The sequence below is a fragment of the Electrona antarctica genome (genome assembly GCF_951216825.1).
Source record: "Electrona antarctica genome assembly, chromosome: 6".
Taxonomy (NCBI): Eukaryota; Metazoa; Chordata; class Actinopteri; order Myctophiformes; family Myctophidae; genus Electrona; species Electrona antarctica.
Genome location: NC_136811.1, coordinates 43,487,885 through 43,507,096, shown reverse-complemented (window position 1 = coordinate 43,507,096; position 19,212 = coordinate 43,487,885). Strand labels below are relative to the sequence as shown.

Here is a 19,212-nt window from a genome sequence, read left to right as displayed (position 1 = left end):
TTATGTTATGCTTTAGCTATTGAACAATAGCAGATCTAGAAGCTCATAGCGCGCCACTACGCGCGCTACGAGCTTGTAGGTCTGCTATTTTTGAAAAAACGAAAAAACGACCAACATAGCTTTTTCAGAAAACTGTCAGGTTGTAGAAGACATTTTTAGAATCTGATCTCAGGTCAAAATGGGTTGATGCTAAATTGATTCATTTTCCATGGACCCATGTGGGTCCCTGGACCCCACTTTGAGAACCACTGGTCCAACAAAGCCGTCACTTTCATAACGCATAGTGGGACCAGTGATGTCATAATACGGTCCTGGGTCGGATAGTGAATGGTTACAGTGGCCACAAACAAAGGTGCTTTCATTTATGACAATGAGACACATCTGTTTGCAAGAAAGAGATGTTCTTCTCATTTTAAATAGAGCTCGTCTGCGTGACATCCATTGTCGTACACACACAAGTTTAATATACAGAGTACCAAAAAAACTAAGATTTTTTTTTTAATTCAGTGGAATTCTGATCGAGAAGCCTGATCAGTTGCTAAAAATTGTTTATTGTTTATATGTCCCTAACCTCATACCCGGAATAAATAGTATGAATTTTATGTGCTTATGACTATGTTTTTTTTCTTTCTTCAATGCAATTTATAATTACAGATTCCTGTAACTTGCATTGGATTCTATGTGAAGGCCACTGCCCAACTAGCCATATAGGAATACAAAATAAAGCATATAATTCGTCCCTGTCTGGCAGAAGCCAGCTAACTCCATTTTTCTGGCTTTTGATTTATTTTCATACATTAGTGCTATTGAACGCCCTTTACATCTGTGTGTTGGTTAAAAAAATATTGAACCAATGAAAAGTATTAAAAAGCGCTAAGGCCAAATAATTAACATTTTGGAGTAATGCATTTCTGACCGATAGCAGAGATATGCAAATTACATATCCATATTTTATTTTCTTATTCAACACATTTTAATTATATATATTTTTTTTTCTTTTTTCTTCTTCTTTTTTGTATTGGTGAAAAAGCATTTCCTTTCTTTTTCTTTATTTTTTTATTTTTTACAAATAGTGTATGTTGTATGGGACCTATATTTAATGTCCAAGTCAACATAAAATGTCTATAGTGGGAACTGTGCGCAAGCAGTATTTGTTCAATACCGGGAATACCGCTTCTTGGAAAGGTTTTGCATTGAACGTATTTTGGAACAGCATCACACATTATTAGAAGTGAATTAATCTTGGCATCAAGTACATTTCTGTGACAGTGATGTATTGACAAAATGTATAGCAAAAATATAAACAAATTACTCTGTTATCTTACCTTTTAAACCACATACAGTAGATATACATACTGTAGATGCAACTAAGATATCTTGATGGTATGCATTATCTCTTTGTCTCCCTCTATTTGTTTTAACTTCATCTGAACATTACCATTTATGTTAAGACAACTTTTGTCTAAAAGAAAAGAAAAATACATTTCGCATTGTATTGATACATTTCTGAAAGATTCCAGCAATATTTCAAAAAAGATGCATCATATACATCCTCATGAGAGGATTATTAAGGCTAGATAATTTTCAATCTGATGGCGGTTAGTTATACTAGCATCGCTCAAAACAATTAAGATAACTAAACAGTGTGTGGAGAAGGCAATGCAATATTTCAGTCAGTGACCCAAATGTAGGCAACTGGTGTAAAAGGGAGTGTTGGGTGGATGTTGTTTAAAAAAAAGATGTGCAGTTAAGAAGACCAAACACGAGTCCTGTTCTCTTTTGTTTTGTTTTTATTTGAGAAGATTTTGATTGAGTGGATGAGGTGGCGCTCAGATGAGCAGCACGCATGTCCTAACAGAGACGACTCTGCAAATTGTAGGAGTGGTACGCTGAAAACAATCAAAACAACACGTGATAGATAAGCTCAGTCAAAAGGTTAACGGTAACTCACAGACAAAACGTCGTGTTTTTAAAAAGTGCATTCACAAACATGACAAATACTCTCAACTCATGATGTCTATTTTCATGTGATACAAAATATGCATACCTGTTTTTAGATTTGTCTGTATTTCTATACATAGATATTTCTTCCAAAGGATATCATTTTTTCCCCGTTGTCTTTTTTTTACAAAGGTTAAAAGCAGGGTTTGTGGTCATAGCAGCTTCGGATATCTCAGCCTCTTCACTGTACCGTTACACATTATCTCCTAGATATCCAAATAAAACTTCACCATTTTTCCTTTGTTGTTCAACAGAAAGGACACATTGTCTTTATTGAAAGAGATAAGTGAAGCCTGCAGTTTAGAAAAGAAAGGGATCAATAAAATGCTTGGGCCATTAAATATATTTCCGTATACCCGCTTTTTTTTGTCAATATCATAAATACTAAAGACACAGGACGATATTATAAGACAATGCTGGGAGACTAAATGTAAAGATTAAAATAGTTCAAACATTTTTTTTCTTCTTTTTTTTTTTTTTTTCAAGTTTTCTACTTCAAGAGAAAAAAGAAATCAGGTCGAGCACAGACACACCGTAGTTCAGTCTATCCCCGGCCATTTTGTGTAAGAGCAATCTTACGCCTGTTTTATAGTTGCACACCGGTTGTCGCTCGCTGAAAATAGCCGATCTACAAGCTCACAACGTGTCGCTCTGCGACACGTTGTGAGCTTGTAGATAGGCTATTTTTGGTTGTGCGACAGCCACACGCAACAGAGTATGCGGTTTTAAAAGCCCCGTTGGCTTTTAAACCGCATCGCCCGACAAAGGCTAACCAGTCTTTACCTCTGTCCTTCTGTTTCAGTCCGTTTCAAATAATGAGGCTTGCCCATCACAAATGAGACAGGATACTTGTTTTGAAAAGAAATTCATAAAAGCAGTCAAACATACTGATAGAAACCAATAAGTACCATGCAAATCTTGCAAGACGACGTATTCTCAAACAAGAGACAAAGTATTCTTCGTATGAGCGAAATATCAAGGAGGGGGGAGGGGGGGGTGGGGTAATGGGTTAAAGGCAAAGACCTCTAATCAATACTAAATACTATATTTCCAAAACCAAACAAAAAATATTCATCTGTACATAATATAGTACGTATGAGATCAAACTGGATTAGCAGTTTCTTTTTCTTATCACAAGACTTTTAGTCTTTGTCAAAGTCTACACCTTCGCCCATACATGAGTTTTTCTTTTCTTCTTTTTAATTGATCCCAATCTCTTTGTTCTCCTCCATGAATCTGGAGAAGGGGCGGCCGGCGGTAACCTCCAGGCCGGCCTTCTCCAGGCCGGTCATGGGAGGGCTGCCGCCCGTGTGCATGCGGTCCATACCTCCAGGCATGGCTCCCAGCGACGTGATCCCCCCGGGCCCACCCAGGCTGACAGGCAGCTGGGTCATGCCGCCGTTCTGGATCACGGAGATCTCGTTGTTCTTCATGGCCAGGCCGTTGGTGATGGCGGCCGCGTACTGGTTCCAGAAGCCCTGGTCCACGTTCATGGCCCGCGCCGCCAGGTCCTTCTGGAACATCTCGCTGAACTTCATGGCGTCACCGCCCAGCAAGGCCATGGGGTTCTCCACGGAGAGACGGCGCCCCCGGCGTGCCGGAGCGTTGTTCCACATGTGTGTGCCCATGTGGACCTACAGTGATCAAACAACAACACATGCAAAGCCTCAGGTTAATTTCCAGCAATTCTTCGTAATTTGTCGAAAACAGCATATCTACCAGCTCACAACGCGTTGCATTGTGATGCTTTGTGAGCTATTTTTGAATATCCAAAGAATAAAGTGATTGGTTATTTCTGTGCTTCTGTTGTTGTTCTTTAAATGTAACTGAATAAAATAACAGATGTTTACTTTAAAATAGATTTATAATATATCCCCTCGGCCAGCGCCCTGCAGATCCACGAGCGCACGCACACGGGGGAGAAACCAGTAATAAACAACACTTTTTTTATTGGTGCTAGCCCCTCCTATGTCCAGCTTTGAGGGTTTGTGTAAACACAAACATTGTCCTAACACAAACATTGATAGATGTATGTACGGGTATGTATGTACGTATGATGATGTATGATGATAAGAGCGCCCATCACTTCACACAGGTGTGATTTATTTAATTTAAAAAAATCCTGGTAGTAGTAGTAGTAAGTACATACATTTAATTTACTCCCACTAAGAGTATTATTAGTGAATGCTATATTTATATATTTTTTCTATCGGTACAAAGCAGCCTACCTTCAGGTTGCCTTTAGTGGTAAAAGCCCTTCCACAAATGGAACAGCCAAAGGGTTTCTCCCCCGTGTGCGTGCGCTCGTGGATCTGCAGGGCGCTGGCCGAGGAGAAGTTCTTCCCACAGTTGTGGCAGTTGTGTTGCTTGGGCGTGCGGCGTGGAGGCGGGGGGGCCAGCATAGGGGTGATGCTCGCACTCATAGTGGTCTGCGGGGCAGCGGCAGGCACCTGGACGCCTGCAGGCAGGTGCTGGTGCTGGTGGTTGTGGTGGTTGTGGTGGTTGTGGTGGTTGTGGTGGTTGTGATGGTTCTGATGGTTGTGATGGTTGTGATGGTTGTGATGGTTGTGATGGTTGTGGTGGTTGTGGTTGTTGTGGTTGTCACTCAGGGGCACAGATTTGCCGTGGCCGTTCATTTCCATTTTGATCATGTTAGAGGCGGTGCTGGCCAAACTGGGCGTGCTCAGTCCTGGGGGAATAGAGGCGAGGTGAGTAGTTAAGCATCAGAGAACTGAGGTATAATGGACACAGGGATAAATGTGACCACAACGAGACACTGATCTGATTTCCGTCTTAAATTTGTTGAATGCAGATTTAAATTATATATTGAAATGCTTTTTATTACTTGCTTGTATGTATGATAATATGATAATATAGTAATTTAAAGCAATTCATCTTGTGGTCACCCAAAACAAAGCATAAGTATATCATATTGAATACAAACATTTGATTTGAAATTGTCAAAGGCTTGCTGATTTTGCAGTTTTGCACGTACCTCTGTCTCTATTCAGGAAAAGCATGTTGAAGTGGCTCTCCTCCTTGATGAAGTGCCTGTCAGGCTGAGTGGCAGTCAGGTCGAGGGCCCCATTGGCTTCAGATGCAGGAAGCGGGGATGGAGTCTCTGATTTCTCAGACTTCACCGTTGCCAAGCCGGCCGCATTGTTCTCCTGTCCTTCCTCTGATGCCATGCCATTGCCACTGCTGCTGCTACTGTTGTTGTTGTTGTTGATGATGAGTGTGGTGGGGGACTTGGACCGGTGGCTCTCGGAGTGGCTGTGTGTGGGGGATAAGTGCTGCAGGGAACCACCAGAGGACTCAGACAGGGCCGGGCTTCCCAGGCTGTGACCATCATTGTCTCCCATCAGCGACAGGGAGTCATTGTTAAAGAAGTCGCTCTCCCCTCCAAACCCGCTGCCGTTCTGCATGGGCCTGGGTCCGAACGGACGGGTGATGCCGGCCGCAGAGTCGATCAGCTTCATCTGGTTCTCCAGCGCGGCGATGCTGGAGATTACCGAGGTGGGCGGGGAGCACCCCGGCGAGTAGGGCTGGAGGGGCCGCGACGCGTTCATCTCGGCCTCCGTCTGGTCAGCCTCGTCCTCCATGGCCGCCTCCATCTCGTCCAGGAAGTCGTCGTCGTAGCTGCTCATCGCGTCTAAGCTCTTCTCGTCGAAGGAGAGGTCCGCGTCCATGTCCTGGAGGCTCTCGGACAGCGGCGTGTTGGGGATCTGCCCGCCCATGTGCATGCGGATGTGCTGCTGCAGAACCACGGCGTTGGTGAACTTCTTCTGGCAGATGGGGCAGGAGTGCTGGACGCGGAGCGGGGGTTTGGATCGGTGCACGCCGAAATGCGTCTTCAGGTTCCCCTTGGTGGTAAACGCTCGGCCGCATATCTTGCATTTGAAGGGCCTCTCGCCAGTGTGGATTCGGTAGTGCATCTTCAGCGCACTCTGGCAGCTCAGGACACGGTGGCAGATGACACACTGGTTGGGGTCCGTCATCTTCTTGTCTATGTTCTCCACCAGCTGCTGCAGCTTTGACGTCTCTGAAGTTTGCATAGAATCGAGGAGGCCACCGAAGGGGAACTTGGCCTTGAACTGGTCCGACAGCATGGGCAGGATGGGGTGGGAGGTGGCACTGGGGGCAGTGATGGGCTCTGTGGCCTGGCTGCTGCTCGTTGACATGGTGTTGGTGACAGTGGTGGAGAGGACCACTTGGGTTACTGTGGTGGAGGTGGTAGTGGTGGTGGTGTTCTCCCCTGGCCTTGTGGAGCAGTTCGGGGGCAGATGGATGCCCTCGAGCTTCAGAAGCGGCGGAGCATCACTATCCAGGTCGGGTATCGGGGAGAGGGACATGGTGGCCCTAGCAGAGTCAGTAAGGATGTTTGGGGACAGAGATGCGCACTCGCTTGAGGGCGGGGACGGCCTCTGAGGGGATTGGTTGAGTGGGGTGGGGCATGGGGACTCCCCAAAATCTCCCATCATGCTCGGCAGGGTGGGAGGGAGCTGCAGCCCGATGGAGGTGGGCACGGTGGGGAGGACGGGTTTGCTATCGAGCCACGTGGTCACAGGCTTCTCTGGGGGCAGGGACATGCCATATGGGATACCGGAGCTGGTGGGCACATTGTCCAGATACTCCGGCACCGGGTAGGGGTTCATCTGAATATGTGGGTATTTGTCTTTGTGCCTCTGGAAGTGGACCTTCAGGTTGCCCTTGGTGGAGAAACGGTTGCCACATATGTTGCACTTGAAGGGCCTCTCCCCGGTGTGGGAGCGCAGGTGGATCTGTAGGGCGCTGTCGCTGCCAAACACCTTGGCACAAAAGCGACACTTATGCTTGAAGAAGGGGTCCTCGGAGCTGGGCTTGGTGTCAAACACGGACACGTTCGGCGGCTTCCCTTTGCGGTGCTTCATCAGCGCCGCCAGGGGGTCGAGTGCGTTGGCCGTGGCTGCGATACTGGCCAGCGGGTTGGGGAAAATGACGCTGCTAGAGGGGCTGTGAGGTATCAGTGGTAAATTGGAGGCGGAGCCATGGAGGCTGTTGTGGCTTAGTGACGGAGGTGTGGTGGAGTTCCTGGGAAAGGCCGAGCCGCTGCTGATTCCACAGCCGCCCCCTGTTATGCTGCCGGCACTGCAGCTGCTGTTGATGTTGCTGCAGTTCGCGGCCGAGGACGTACAGGGTGGCAGCAGAGACGACAGTCCGTTGCCGCCGGGCGCGGGGAAAGCGGAATTAGCTGAGGTTGTGTTGGGCATTGAGGAGGATCTGGGGGGCTGACTGCTGCTGCTGCTGCAGCTTTGTGGCGTGTGGGAGAGAGGCCTGTCTATCGCCGAGGTCAGAGGTGAGGGGCCTTGGCCGTTGAGTGTGGCCGGCAACCTAATGGGCAGCTGATGGACGGGGGGAGCGATGAAGCTGTGTAGCTGAAGCGGGCCGTGCGCCGGGGGCCCACAGGAGGAGGCGTTCCCCTGGGAGCCAGCGGCAGGGCCGTGATGGGCCTGGTGGTTGAGAGCCGGCTGCGAGGAGGCCGACTGCCTGTTCATCAGGGACACTTGACTGCGGATCTGTTCGATCAGCTGCAGCTGGTGTATCTGTTGCTGCTGGAGGGCCATGAGCTGGTCCAGGATCATGGGAATGGCCATGGTGGAGACCCCGCTGCCCGCCGCGGCGGCCGCAGCCGCCCTCACGCTCTGGGAGAACTGGGCCACCGCCACGCGGGTGCCGTGGAGTGTCTCCAGGGTGACGTTGGTGCTTGGCATGGTGTAGCTCGCGGCGGAGGAGGGGGCGGGGTCACTGAGCTGAGGTAGGGAAGAGGGGTCCGGCTCGGGGGAGGCCACGTCCCTCTCCTCCTGGTCCGGGGCTTTTTCAGGAGACAACTCCAGCTCCATCGGCTCATCGTCCTTCTCCAGGACCCCCTCCAGGGTGCTCATCATCTCCGGGACCTCATCCCCTTCGCCGGCAGGGCTGTGGCTGCCCTCTCCGGGATCCTCGCTGTCTGCCTGGTCACTGGGGCAACTGGGTACAGGGGAGGGCTCCGTGGGGTACTCCTGGGAGGGGTCGGGCGTGCCGTCGTTCTCATTCACTATAAGCACCAGTGGGTTTTTGGTGCAGCTCTTTAAATGTTCACAGAAGTCCGACCACTTGAAGAATTCAGCACAACACTTCTCACACACGTGCGTCTCCTCGCTGCCGCTGCGGCTCTCGTTCCCACTGTCGGCGTCGTCCAGCACCACATCACCGCGGGCTGAGGAGGGATGGAGGGAGTGGGAGAGGACAGTGAGAGACAGAGTCATGAAGAGAGGGAATGTGGAGATTAATGAATAAATAATCAATATAGAATCCACACATATTTTGCAGAGTGGTACTGCAAAGACCCCCCCCCCCCCCCTCCTCTCTTTTAACATAAGCAAAATCAATATACTTTTTTTTCCTTTTTTGCTCTGAACAAATTGCCCCAGTTCACCAATTCTCAAGACCCAGTTTTGCGCATTCTAAACCTCTCCATAGAGCTAGCTAATAATTTTCTTTGTGCAATCCATCAAATTATGAGGGCCTATCAATTGTGGATACTGCCGCTTAATGAAATTCCATAGAAGCTATTGATTTCCAATATTTCATACAATTCACAGCTGCCTCATCTGTTGGGTACAAATCAGGTCTTTGATGGCCCCATTAGGATTCTCCTCTGCTATCAAGCCCAGTCATTTCCACCTGAATTTCAAATGCCAAAGCCTCTTCATTTAGCATTGCTAAAGCAATACCTTAGCCCACCATCTAAACAAGGGAATAAAAACCGTTTCACTTCCAACCAGGTTTCTCCATGAAATTGTTGAAATACTCCATTGCAAAAACAAAGCAAAACTACAACATTGTCATTAAACTTGTATTACTGTTATACATTTCCTAGTGCATCAAGAATTCCATCACGTATGCAATGTATTTATGTAACCAACATATCCAGAATGTAATTCATATTTGAAATAATAAAAAATAAAAATAAAACCTATTCTTGGCATGTCATATTGACAAACATTCTGCCAAAATAGGCGAACAGTTGACAAAAGTAGGTGAACAATCTACAATAGTAGCCGTCCTACAAGGTCCTATCGTTTTAGGTCAGCTATTTATGCTGTTTGATATATAACAAAGTATAGGGTTTAAGTGGTTATTAAGGAAATATTCTGTCTGTCTGTCTTTCTGTCTGTCTGTCTTGCTTCCTTCCTCCCCCTCTTCTCTCTACCTCTGGTGCCCCCCCCCCCCCCCCCCCCCCCCTCTGGTGCTCTCTGAAATAAGACTCAACAAATTACATGCTAGTGCCATGGCAGCAATGTCCCTGATTAGTTACACATGTTTAATCACAGTCGTAGGAAGCCACTTCCTCTTCCGCATATTGCCATCAAGTGCCAACGACGCCGGCATGTTCCCTGAACATGGAGCTAATTCACACCTGATCAAAACCATGAAAACACGGCCTCCCATGTGTATGTTTATTTTATTTTGTGTTCAACCGTCTACATAGTGTGTGTGTGTGTGTGTGTGTGTGTGTGTGTGTGTGTGTGTGTGTGTGTGTGTGTGTGTGTGTGTGTGTGTGTGTGTGTGTGTGTGTGTGTGTGTGTGTGTGCGTGCGTGCGTGTGTGTGTGCGTGTGCGAGTATGTAGAAGTAGGACGTGTGTTCAATCAGCCCCACAGCGGTGGGAGTCGACTGGGTTCTTACAACAAACAAATGCTTTACTTCAGATGCTGCCTCCTGTTGAACTAACGTTCATCTAGGCTAGTAATTTGAGGAGAAAAATGTAACACAACCACGCTCATTTCTTTCTTTTTTTTCCACGCAGTGCACTTGCTTTCAAGTGTTTGCCTTAGATGTTTTTTTAAAAAAAGAGTACAAACATCACCAGAAAATAAAAAAAGGGAGCCTATACGAACGTGTGAAATATCCTTTGCAGTGTGTATGTCAGTAATTATAGGGTACTGAAGACATGAAGCACTCTTTCCTGGTGACTTAATGTGTTAATTTAAATAATTGATTCGCCTTCCATGCAGCCACCGCAAAAAAATTAAATATACTTTCCTTGTCTTTTGTTTAAACACGTATCATGTAATCATATTGCACATTAACCTGTACAATGTGTTAAATTTCAGTTGCAGATATGCAATTAACTGTATAGGTGTGATTCACCAAATACAAAATAAAGTTATTAGAAAATTAACACACACCAAAACTGCTGAATGCAGTATAGTAGGATACAGTACGCCTGAAAGGGGGAGACTTGGTAAAATAAGCTGACCTCATCCTTATTTTCAAATAAGAAACATTCTCTACTCAAGCCTGTATACAAACCTACGTAAAAGTCACATTGTGCTGACTGACAAGTAAACAGACCTGCCCTTCAGTGGCCGTTAATCATTCTGTCCTCATATGGCTTAAGTTGTCTCGGTAATCACCTAAAGCACTGACTTCACAAATTATAAGAAAGTGCAAATATTCTAATAATTGTGACAGTGGAAGATAAGAAAAATACAATATGATGTCCAATTACAAAGACACCTCTGAAAAAGGTTTTTGAAAATGTGTAGCATTTACACCAATTGTTCACTCAACATGGAACATATTGTAATACAGTGGTGCAGGACAGAGTAGGTCAAGTAAATATATATTGGGTATGATATGACAATTACACAGAGTTTTGGGGGCAGAAATATATCACTCCTGTAATTTTGGGGCAACGGTGGGATAAACATTATGACTAATCCACACTGTAAGGCTTCTGAATGGTCTAGTAGTTATTATCATCCCTGTGTCGCTGCAGGGAACTGGTTGATAAGACCTCACAGTGTCAACCAAACTAAGGCATTGCCTTGAAATATAAAAACACTAACACTAATAGCATATCTCCCTTCTCCTCTCCTGCCTGTAAATTCACTCTATATCCTATGAAATGCAATCTAATAAAGAAGAGATATCATAAGAATATACCTGCCATGTTTATTTTTTAACTCACACAAAAGCCACATCTCAGAAAACAGCAGATCAAGTCCAAACCCAAAGCAAACACATGGAAAGGAGCAAGTGATTGGAAAAGGCAGTGACACGTGACAGCAGGCTAAAAATCTCCTTAGCCAAGCAGCGGACAGAAGGACTCATTTCCATAATTGGGGGTTGAAAGGTCAACACAAATGACTAGGCAGTGCGTTGAGCTGATTACTTATTAGAATGGTATTACTGTCAATCTCTTTTTATTCATTCATACAATTAGCTTTACAAGTGGGAGCCGTTGCATGCCTATGACCCCTTTCTCTCTCATGTACACGTACGCACGCACACCCACACACACACACAGACACAGCTACACCCATGCAAACACAGTGACACACACACGCACGCACGCACGCACACACACACACACACACACACACACACACACACACAAATACATGGAGAGTGACGCATGCACAGTTTGCACACACAATCACGGATATAAAAATGGCCACATGCATTCACATACCCACATACGCATACACTGATATTTGCAAATACCCAATGTCATTTTACACAATATTATAATTTCCTAAATCCTAACAAAGGGAAGATGTATTATGTAATTTGGTTTGTTTTGTTTTGTCTGAATTATCAATATGAAAGAATATCTGAGATTATAAGAATTATTCCAGTGATTGCAGGGATTTCTTTCCTGCATTTATTTAATTAAAGAATATCCTAACAAATTATTATAGATTAATTAATATTAATTCAATAAAGCAATTAATTTAATTACACAATGGTTAAAAACAACTATATAATATATATATATATTTTAAATTTATATTTAAAATAATTTGCATTTAAAAATAATAATGAAAGCCGGTTTGGTTGCATCATTCACAAGCATCACTGTATCAGACATAAGGAATCTATAGGCCAGGCTATTGCAGTGATTTGAAGCTTGGACTATGCACTGAATAAATCAGAGATTGGATTTCAACATTGTTTTCTAGCAAGAGTTTCACGTCACACATTTTAATCAGGTTTTATGTCAAACGACCGCAAATGCTCGCAATCTCACAATTTCAAAGAATCAAGTTACTGTTTTCATTCATAGTTACAACATAGTGACATACCTGACTGCTTAAGATCTATCTGAAGGCGACATTGTGTGTGTGTGTGTGTGTGTGCGCACGCGCATGTGTGTGTGCGTGCGTGTGTGTGCGCGTGTGTGTGTATACAGTGTGTGTGTGTGTGTGTGTGTGTGTGTGTGTGTATACAGTGTGTGTGTATACAGTGTGTGTGTGTGTGTGTGTGTGTGTGTGTGTGTGTGTGTGTGTGTGTGTGTGTGTGTGTGTGTGTGTGTGTGTGTGTGTGTGTGTGTGTGTGTGTGTGTACAGTATGCGTGCGTGCGTGCGTGCGTGCGTGCGTGCGTGCGTGCGTGCGTGCGTGCGTGCGAGCGTGCGAGCGAGGAGAGTGTGTGGAGGTGGTATTGATTCTACCACAGCATGAGAAACAAAGGCATAAAAAATCCAATCCGTTTTTCATTCCTTTAAGAGTCTTCCTTTACTCAAATGCAAATATGACGCTCAACACAATCAATAGGGGGATTGTGGACTTTTGAATCCATGTATCCGCTATCTTGCTCAGCAATCTTTGGCATGCTAACTGAAACCGCTAATCTGACATATTATATCAGATGAGGTATTCATGCCTTCCACTGATTCTGTGAAAGCCACAGAGCCGTGCATTGAGCGAAGCACTGAGCAATTACAAATTCTCCATTCTTAACAATTTCCAGATTCACTTACAGGACACACGTGTACGCACGCGCATGCGCACACACACACACACACACACACACACACACACACACACACACACACACACACACACACACACACACACACACACACACACACACACACACACACACACACGACAGTAACATAACATTTACATGCAAACAGAAAACAAGGAAAAGGTGAGGCCAGTATTTATCTCACTAAATAAAAGGCATGCCATTCATTTGTGGGAAATGTGTTAAAAAAATAAGTCCAATAATGAAATATCAGGATATAGCTATGTACAGTACACTTAGGTAGTAGGAACAACATTCTTCATTCATCCCAAACCTTCCTCTGCCTATTAAAACTAATTATTTTTTTAGAGCATTTAAAGATAGCTTCGAACCCTTAAAAAAAACACAGATGAATCATTATAAGTTAAGGAGTAGGGCAAATAAGGAGACCAGCTGGATTCAACAATGCTGGAATTCCTGTACCAATTACTGTTTTCCATTGCATAATTTTTTTCCCCCCATAGGCTAGCTATCTTATCCCTCCCAAGTTGATATCTGCATAACACCTACCTATACACTTTATTCTGCATGTATTTTTCTAAATAACCTATTCCTTTCTTGGTAACAATCAACTTAACTATAGTGACAGTTTAATTGTATACAAAGACAGACTTTCTGATAAGTCAGTATGGTATGCCAGCCTTCTACAGTATCACAACACAGCAACGTATCTTCACACCTGCAGACGAGGACTGACCCTCCCTCCTCGGCATTGGTTGTTGTCTGTCTCCAAAGCCCGGGGCTGGTCAGTCCCCCGATGCAGAGTGGCACAGTAATATCTGCACTGACAGAGAGGCCTTTGTCGCCGCGTGCAGATGTGCAGCAGCCAAAACATTAACGATTTGTTTGTGTAAGCGTTCGCAATACAGTATTCAATGACGGCGCTCTGTCCAGATGACTGTGTCACACGTCAACATGGCAAAGTCGTCTCCGTCTCTCTCTCTCTCTCTCTCTCTCTCTCTCTCTCTCTCTCTCTCTATCAGCTGTATTTTTGCACCAGTGTAACAATTTGACTTTTCACGTCTGCTTTTAAAGTGGGATGCTGTGACTGAGCAAGTTACTGTTTTGGTTGTGTCTGCCTTTAACCATCAAAAACCTACTGTACATCTAACTGAAGACAGATTCTGCCTATTTACAAAACATATACATAACAGACGCAAATACTAGATGTATAACATTTGGCTAGCAAAGTATGGGTTTGAAACCCTTCAATACAGTTCAGTACAGTACACATTTTGACAAGTATATTTGCACCCCCCAGTCTCTGTCTCTCTCTTGTTCTCTTCTCTCAATCAGGACATCATCTTGTTCGTGGTGTGTTTTGAGTGCAGAGCAGTAATTAAGAGACACAGCCATATTTGAGTGCCTTCTTGAAGACATCTTTGGCATAGCTATGTGGGTGGTCCTGGGGCCTCCACCAAATGGTGAGAGAGGATTAAAACAAAAGCCAAACAAAGGCCCACTGGAGGGGAAGTGGGGAACAGCCACACTGTCACTGTTAGTTAGGACATTCTCACTATAGTATATCTCTGTTTTGTTCCTCGTGAGCACATCCATTCCTGCCGCAAAACCCTGACACTTTCTCGCAAACATTTCAAGAACACATGTCAGCAGACGAAACAGTTTCACTTAAGTCGTTTAGCTGCGGTACATTGTGTAAGAAATGTCAGATCTTTCACTTTCAAAATTATTCAGATGCTCTTTACCATTTCTAAAACGCGGTGATCGCATCATCTGCACCCTGTGCACAACTGCACATGATGCACTCCATGGCAAGTTAAGTGAGAACACGTAAGGCCTATGCATGGGTGTCCCCCCCTTCCCCCATCGCACCCCCCACTCCACCCCTGGGGTCGGGGGCTCAAAGAGACCAGACACAGAGGAAGCGGCGGCGAGATGAAAGCTTCATTGCTGTTAACACTTTCTAGGACACGGCTAAGCTGCGCTGCCAAGGTCAATGGCACAGATGTTCTAATTGTACTATGAGCTTGACATGTACAGGCGGGACCTGGCAGACTGGACTAGGCAGAGGTTAAGTCAGCGAGCTCTATCAAAGCACTCCTGACCAGCCACCCTCAGGGAAAGTGGCGGAGAGGCCTGGGGGGGGGGGGGGGACACAGAACGGTGGGGGGGCTGGTTGGAGGGGGCGTGCCGGACGCAGGCTTGTTGGCACTTCACGCCATTCCATCTTTTCAGGGACACGCGGCACACAAGAGTCCTAATTTGCCGCACTGGACAACAATGTGGCCTGTTCACAAAGGGTCCACCACGTACGAAGAAATAGAAAGGGTCAAATCAGATTTCCAAATAACCATTTCAGTCCTGAATGAACACAGGAAGCGTGGTGAAGCTGACGCTGTCGCTCTCAGCGAAATCAATGTACCTGCAGCCTCAGATTAAAGATTGTGCATACAAGTGTTCAGTGTGGTGCTGAACACAGCTCGAACGATGAGAGTATCCAGATACACAGAAAAACCCTCAGTGCTCATTTAACTCTGAACGTGTGTACATACACGCATGTAAACAAATGGACCCATAAGCGCCCATTTGGTTAAATGTGTACACTCTCAGAGTTACACAGGGATACATTAACACTGAGGTATCCAGATACTGGCATTGTCTCTCCTCTCTGATTCACAATGGTGTGGTTTACGCCGTCCGGCATACTAGATACCAGGCCCAGGACCTGAAAGACAACTAGATCTTTTGAATTCCTTCGACATAATAACGCAGCGGTTTGTCAAGGAAGGTAATCAATAGTGGTGACACGAGCTGGAAAACGTCAGCGCACGGGCAGCGAAAGGATGGGATCATATTGAAACGATGTGCTTGGACTGACATCTCTATAGCACATCGGTAAGGTAGCTTTTTTGGATGAAAGATTGTATTTGTTTATGTGGCCTGTATGGGCTTACTGTCCTCGGGTGGAAGGCATGGGATTGTTTCACTCCAGCGTCTGTCCAGAAAACAAGCGAGCCAGTCTCCTCCTCAAACAAGGATAGGCAAGCACTATCCTTAACGCGTCACATCAACTCAGAATGCTGAACCGAATGACATAGGCAGTTCTCACACCACAGTCATCTGTGGTACGCGTGTGTGAGTGTGCTTTTGCATTGATGCGTGTGTGTGTGTGTGTGTGTGTGTGTGTGTGTGTGTGTGTGTGTGTGTGTGTGTGTGTGTGTGTGTGTGTGTGCGCGAGAGAGCAAAATATGTTTGTATTTGTGTTCATTACAAATGGATGTGGAGCTGCATGCACTATTACGAGCAAAATATATGTATGTGAATGATGGAGATGGGATCAGAGGAAGACCAAGAGAAGCAGCTGGTTCCCCATGAATACAATGGCTTGTACAGTATGCGCCCTGACATTTTTCGATTTGCCTAATTCTAGAATATTTTTTATCAAAAATGTGTACGTGTAAAAAATAAAGGTGTAAATTGTTTCAATATGAAATATATTAAAACAAATATGGAATGCCAGAAAGAGAACCCCAAAATAATTATCTGAATATCACAGGAGAATGACCTGATGCACTGCTCACTTCAATGAACACGAAATGAGAAATTTCAAATGCTGAGGCATTCAAAACAGTTAACACAGATCAAATAGAGCATGTACAGTACAGTACACTGGACTGTACCGTATAGTCTATTCACTACAATAGTTCCAATAACGTGAAATGACTGCATATGTCATCGATGTGATTCGTCCTCGTCCTCACACCAACATTTCCTCATGCAAAGAAGAACGACTCCCTGGAGATTACATCATGCGTTTCTAAAGCATCCTCCACAAAGAGGTTGTGTTGTGTGCTGCACTGCATGGCCAGAGTTGGACCACGATTGCAAAAAATATCATGACAGTGATTTGTTGGAGAGACCACGTAAGCTTTACGGCTACTCAATAAGGGAGATGCTGACAAACACTATGCACTGTACTTCTCAATTTAGCAAAGAGAGAACGAGAGAAAAGGATGCTGGCTTTTTTTTTTTTTTTTTTAACACCGGTAGTCTTACATGTTTTGTTTGTAATTAACGTTTTAACTAAAATTTCAAAACGCAATAAGGGATATACAGTAAATGTAATTGAACAAAATCAGGAAGCAGTTTATTACAAAAATGCAGTAGTATTTTTGTTTTTTAAGAGTTACAAAAAGGTCAAAATATTTAGGTAATTATAATTAAAAACAATATTTATAATATATATCAATTTTCTCCATTCATTATAGTAGGCCTACTTGTTATAAATATCTTGGAAATAATGAAAACCAACAGTTCTGCAATTTTTCTTCTACAAGTCAACAAAGATGAGGATGGGTTGCTATATGCTATATATGTCTAAAGGTTTTACCTATAGAAAAAAACAGCTTTAGTAATAATTAACATTTTATATAAGAAAAGGGCTCAGCAGCGAATTAAAAAGGATCAGCTCTCTACACATTGCTCGAACAAACCCTGTCAACTGATCTAGTAGATGGTAAAACAGAACAAACCAAGTGTGACAAATTTATGTGCGGGAATAAACAAAAAACATTTCCATAACAAAACATGGTTGGACCTGAAGGAGAATACCCCAAAGACAGCAAAACAAGCAAAGTTGGACAAAACCTAAACATAAATAGATCGAATGTCCTTCGCCTACAATTTATGTAAATAAATCAAACTTGATAAATTGATTCACAGCTGATGAATATGAATGTTGATTAATTTCGTTATAGAAATAATATATCAAAGCTTCTTCCAAGTTATCAAATGAGGTGTGTGTGTGTGTGTGTGTGTGTGTGTGTGTGTGCGCGCGCGCGTGTATTCGTGCACACGCACGTGTGTAGACTAAGTGTGTGGTTTTGTAAAAGTCACGAGAGAAGACTACAAAGCTTAGGCCTACTAATATAATAAAATGCATTTTGAAATGAATGCCTCTGTATATGAAATTACATCCCGACCTGAACCATGCCGAAATAGGTCCCTCAATGCTTTGACTGAAATGTCGGTAGTGCCCATTAAAGTTATACTGTACCAGTACTGTATAGGTGTATACAGTAAAATATACTATTTTATTCATTATTAATAAATAAAATCAGCCTAAATCAGCCTATAGTTGCAAATAGAGAAAAGGTGCAGGCTCGAGTTGCCAGTTAAATTAATTCTTTAATTCATTTTAAACTTTTGGCGTTTAGTTTTGGCATTCAGATTAAAAATCTGGCAATTTAAGACCTGGCCAATCCGCAGACAGGAAACTTCGAGTGACAGTTTTTAGTCCCTCGTGGAATCACATTGAATTCTAGGTAATAATAACAATAATACAAACTAAACTAAACTAAAGCTACTTCTGTTCAAAAAATGTCTCAAAGGAACACTGCAGCCAATGCGCTTAAAGGTATGGGCTAAAATGCTAATAGGCCCTTGCATGAAGAATGTGTCTAATTGGCAACTCGCTTAGCTTGGTATAAAAAGAGAAAGTATAGGAGTTTGTGTGAAAACACTCACCGTTTTCAGAGATCCCCCCGGCTAGTGCGGGATCCTCGTCCGACTTGAGATGCTGCGGCTTCGCTTGCTTGCGACGGGACATGTTGCTGCTGCTGCTACGCTGCTGCGAGATGGTGCTGCGTTTTGCACATACATCAGCGGCGAGCGAATGAAAAAAATACAATGTTCGCAAATAGTCTGGTAGCAAAAAAAAAAAAAAAAGGAGGTAAAAAAAAAAAAAAAAAAAGGAGGGGGGGGAGAAAAAAATTACGGAAATTAGCTGGTGTTGCTGTTGTGTGGATTGCGCATGTCGGTATATAATTATGATAGTGAATAATGCATTGCGATTAATAGGAGGACCATGTGAGATGGGTGGGGGGGGATTGGCTGGGCTCCAGAGGACTCACACTGGATATGGTAATGAGGGACGGACTAAGCAATTAGCTGCTCCGCTCTCAGACTGTCTGTCTCTTTTCTCTCACCATCCAACCTCCTCCAACCAACCAACGCACCAAAGCGCGCACGTTACGCCCAGCACTCAGGGGGGTCTTCAACGCGGAAGGTCAGCTTTTTTTCCTCCTCCTCTCCCTCGATCTCCCCCCCGTTTTTATGAGGAGCTCTTCTGGTTCACAAGTGCTGAGGAGTCATCGCTGCGTTGCAATCGCGTATAGCTTTTATTATGTGCTACCATCATTATTCTTTTTTTTGTTATTTTACACACCATAACTTGTTGTTGTATGGCAGGCTGGAGTTCTTCATAGAATGAGATTCTCGCCTCTTTTGGCTCAGTTTGTTGTCCTGCTGTTTTCTTGTCTTGATTTTAGGTAAACTTTTGTCCCAAAAAGCCGCAGCACCTCCTCCTCCTCTTCTCCCGAATTTTGGTTGCGCGTGTGGTTGAGGTGATAACAAC

The 19,212-nt window shown here is 44.3% G+C and overlaps 1 protein-coding gene across 1 annotated transcript; it reads right to left on the bottom strand.

The window, feature by feature from the left end:
* Window positions 1-3,200: 3,200 nt before the first annotated feature.
* sall3a (spalt-like transcription factor 3a) lies at window positions 3,201-18,405 on the bottom strand (the record flags this gene model as incomplete). The annotated part of the gene is made up of 5 exons (XM_079504468.1): window positions 3,201-3,635; window positions 4,230-4,472; window positions 4,617-4,690; window positions 4,997-8,236; window positions 18,324-18,405. The coding sequence occupies 5 exons, from the start codon at window positions 18,403-18,405 to the stop codon at window positions 3,201-3,203; spliced, it is 4,074 nt and encodes a 1,357-aa protein (XP_079360594.1).
* Window positions 18,406-19,212: the final 807 nt, after the last annotated feature.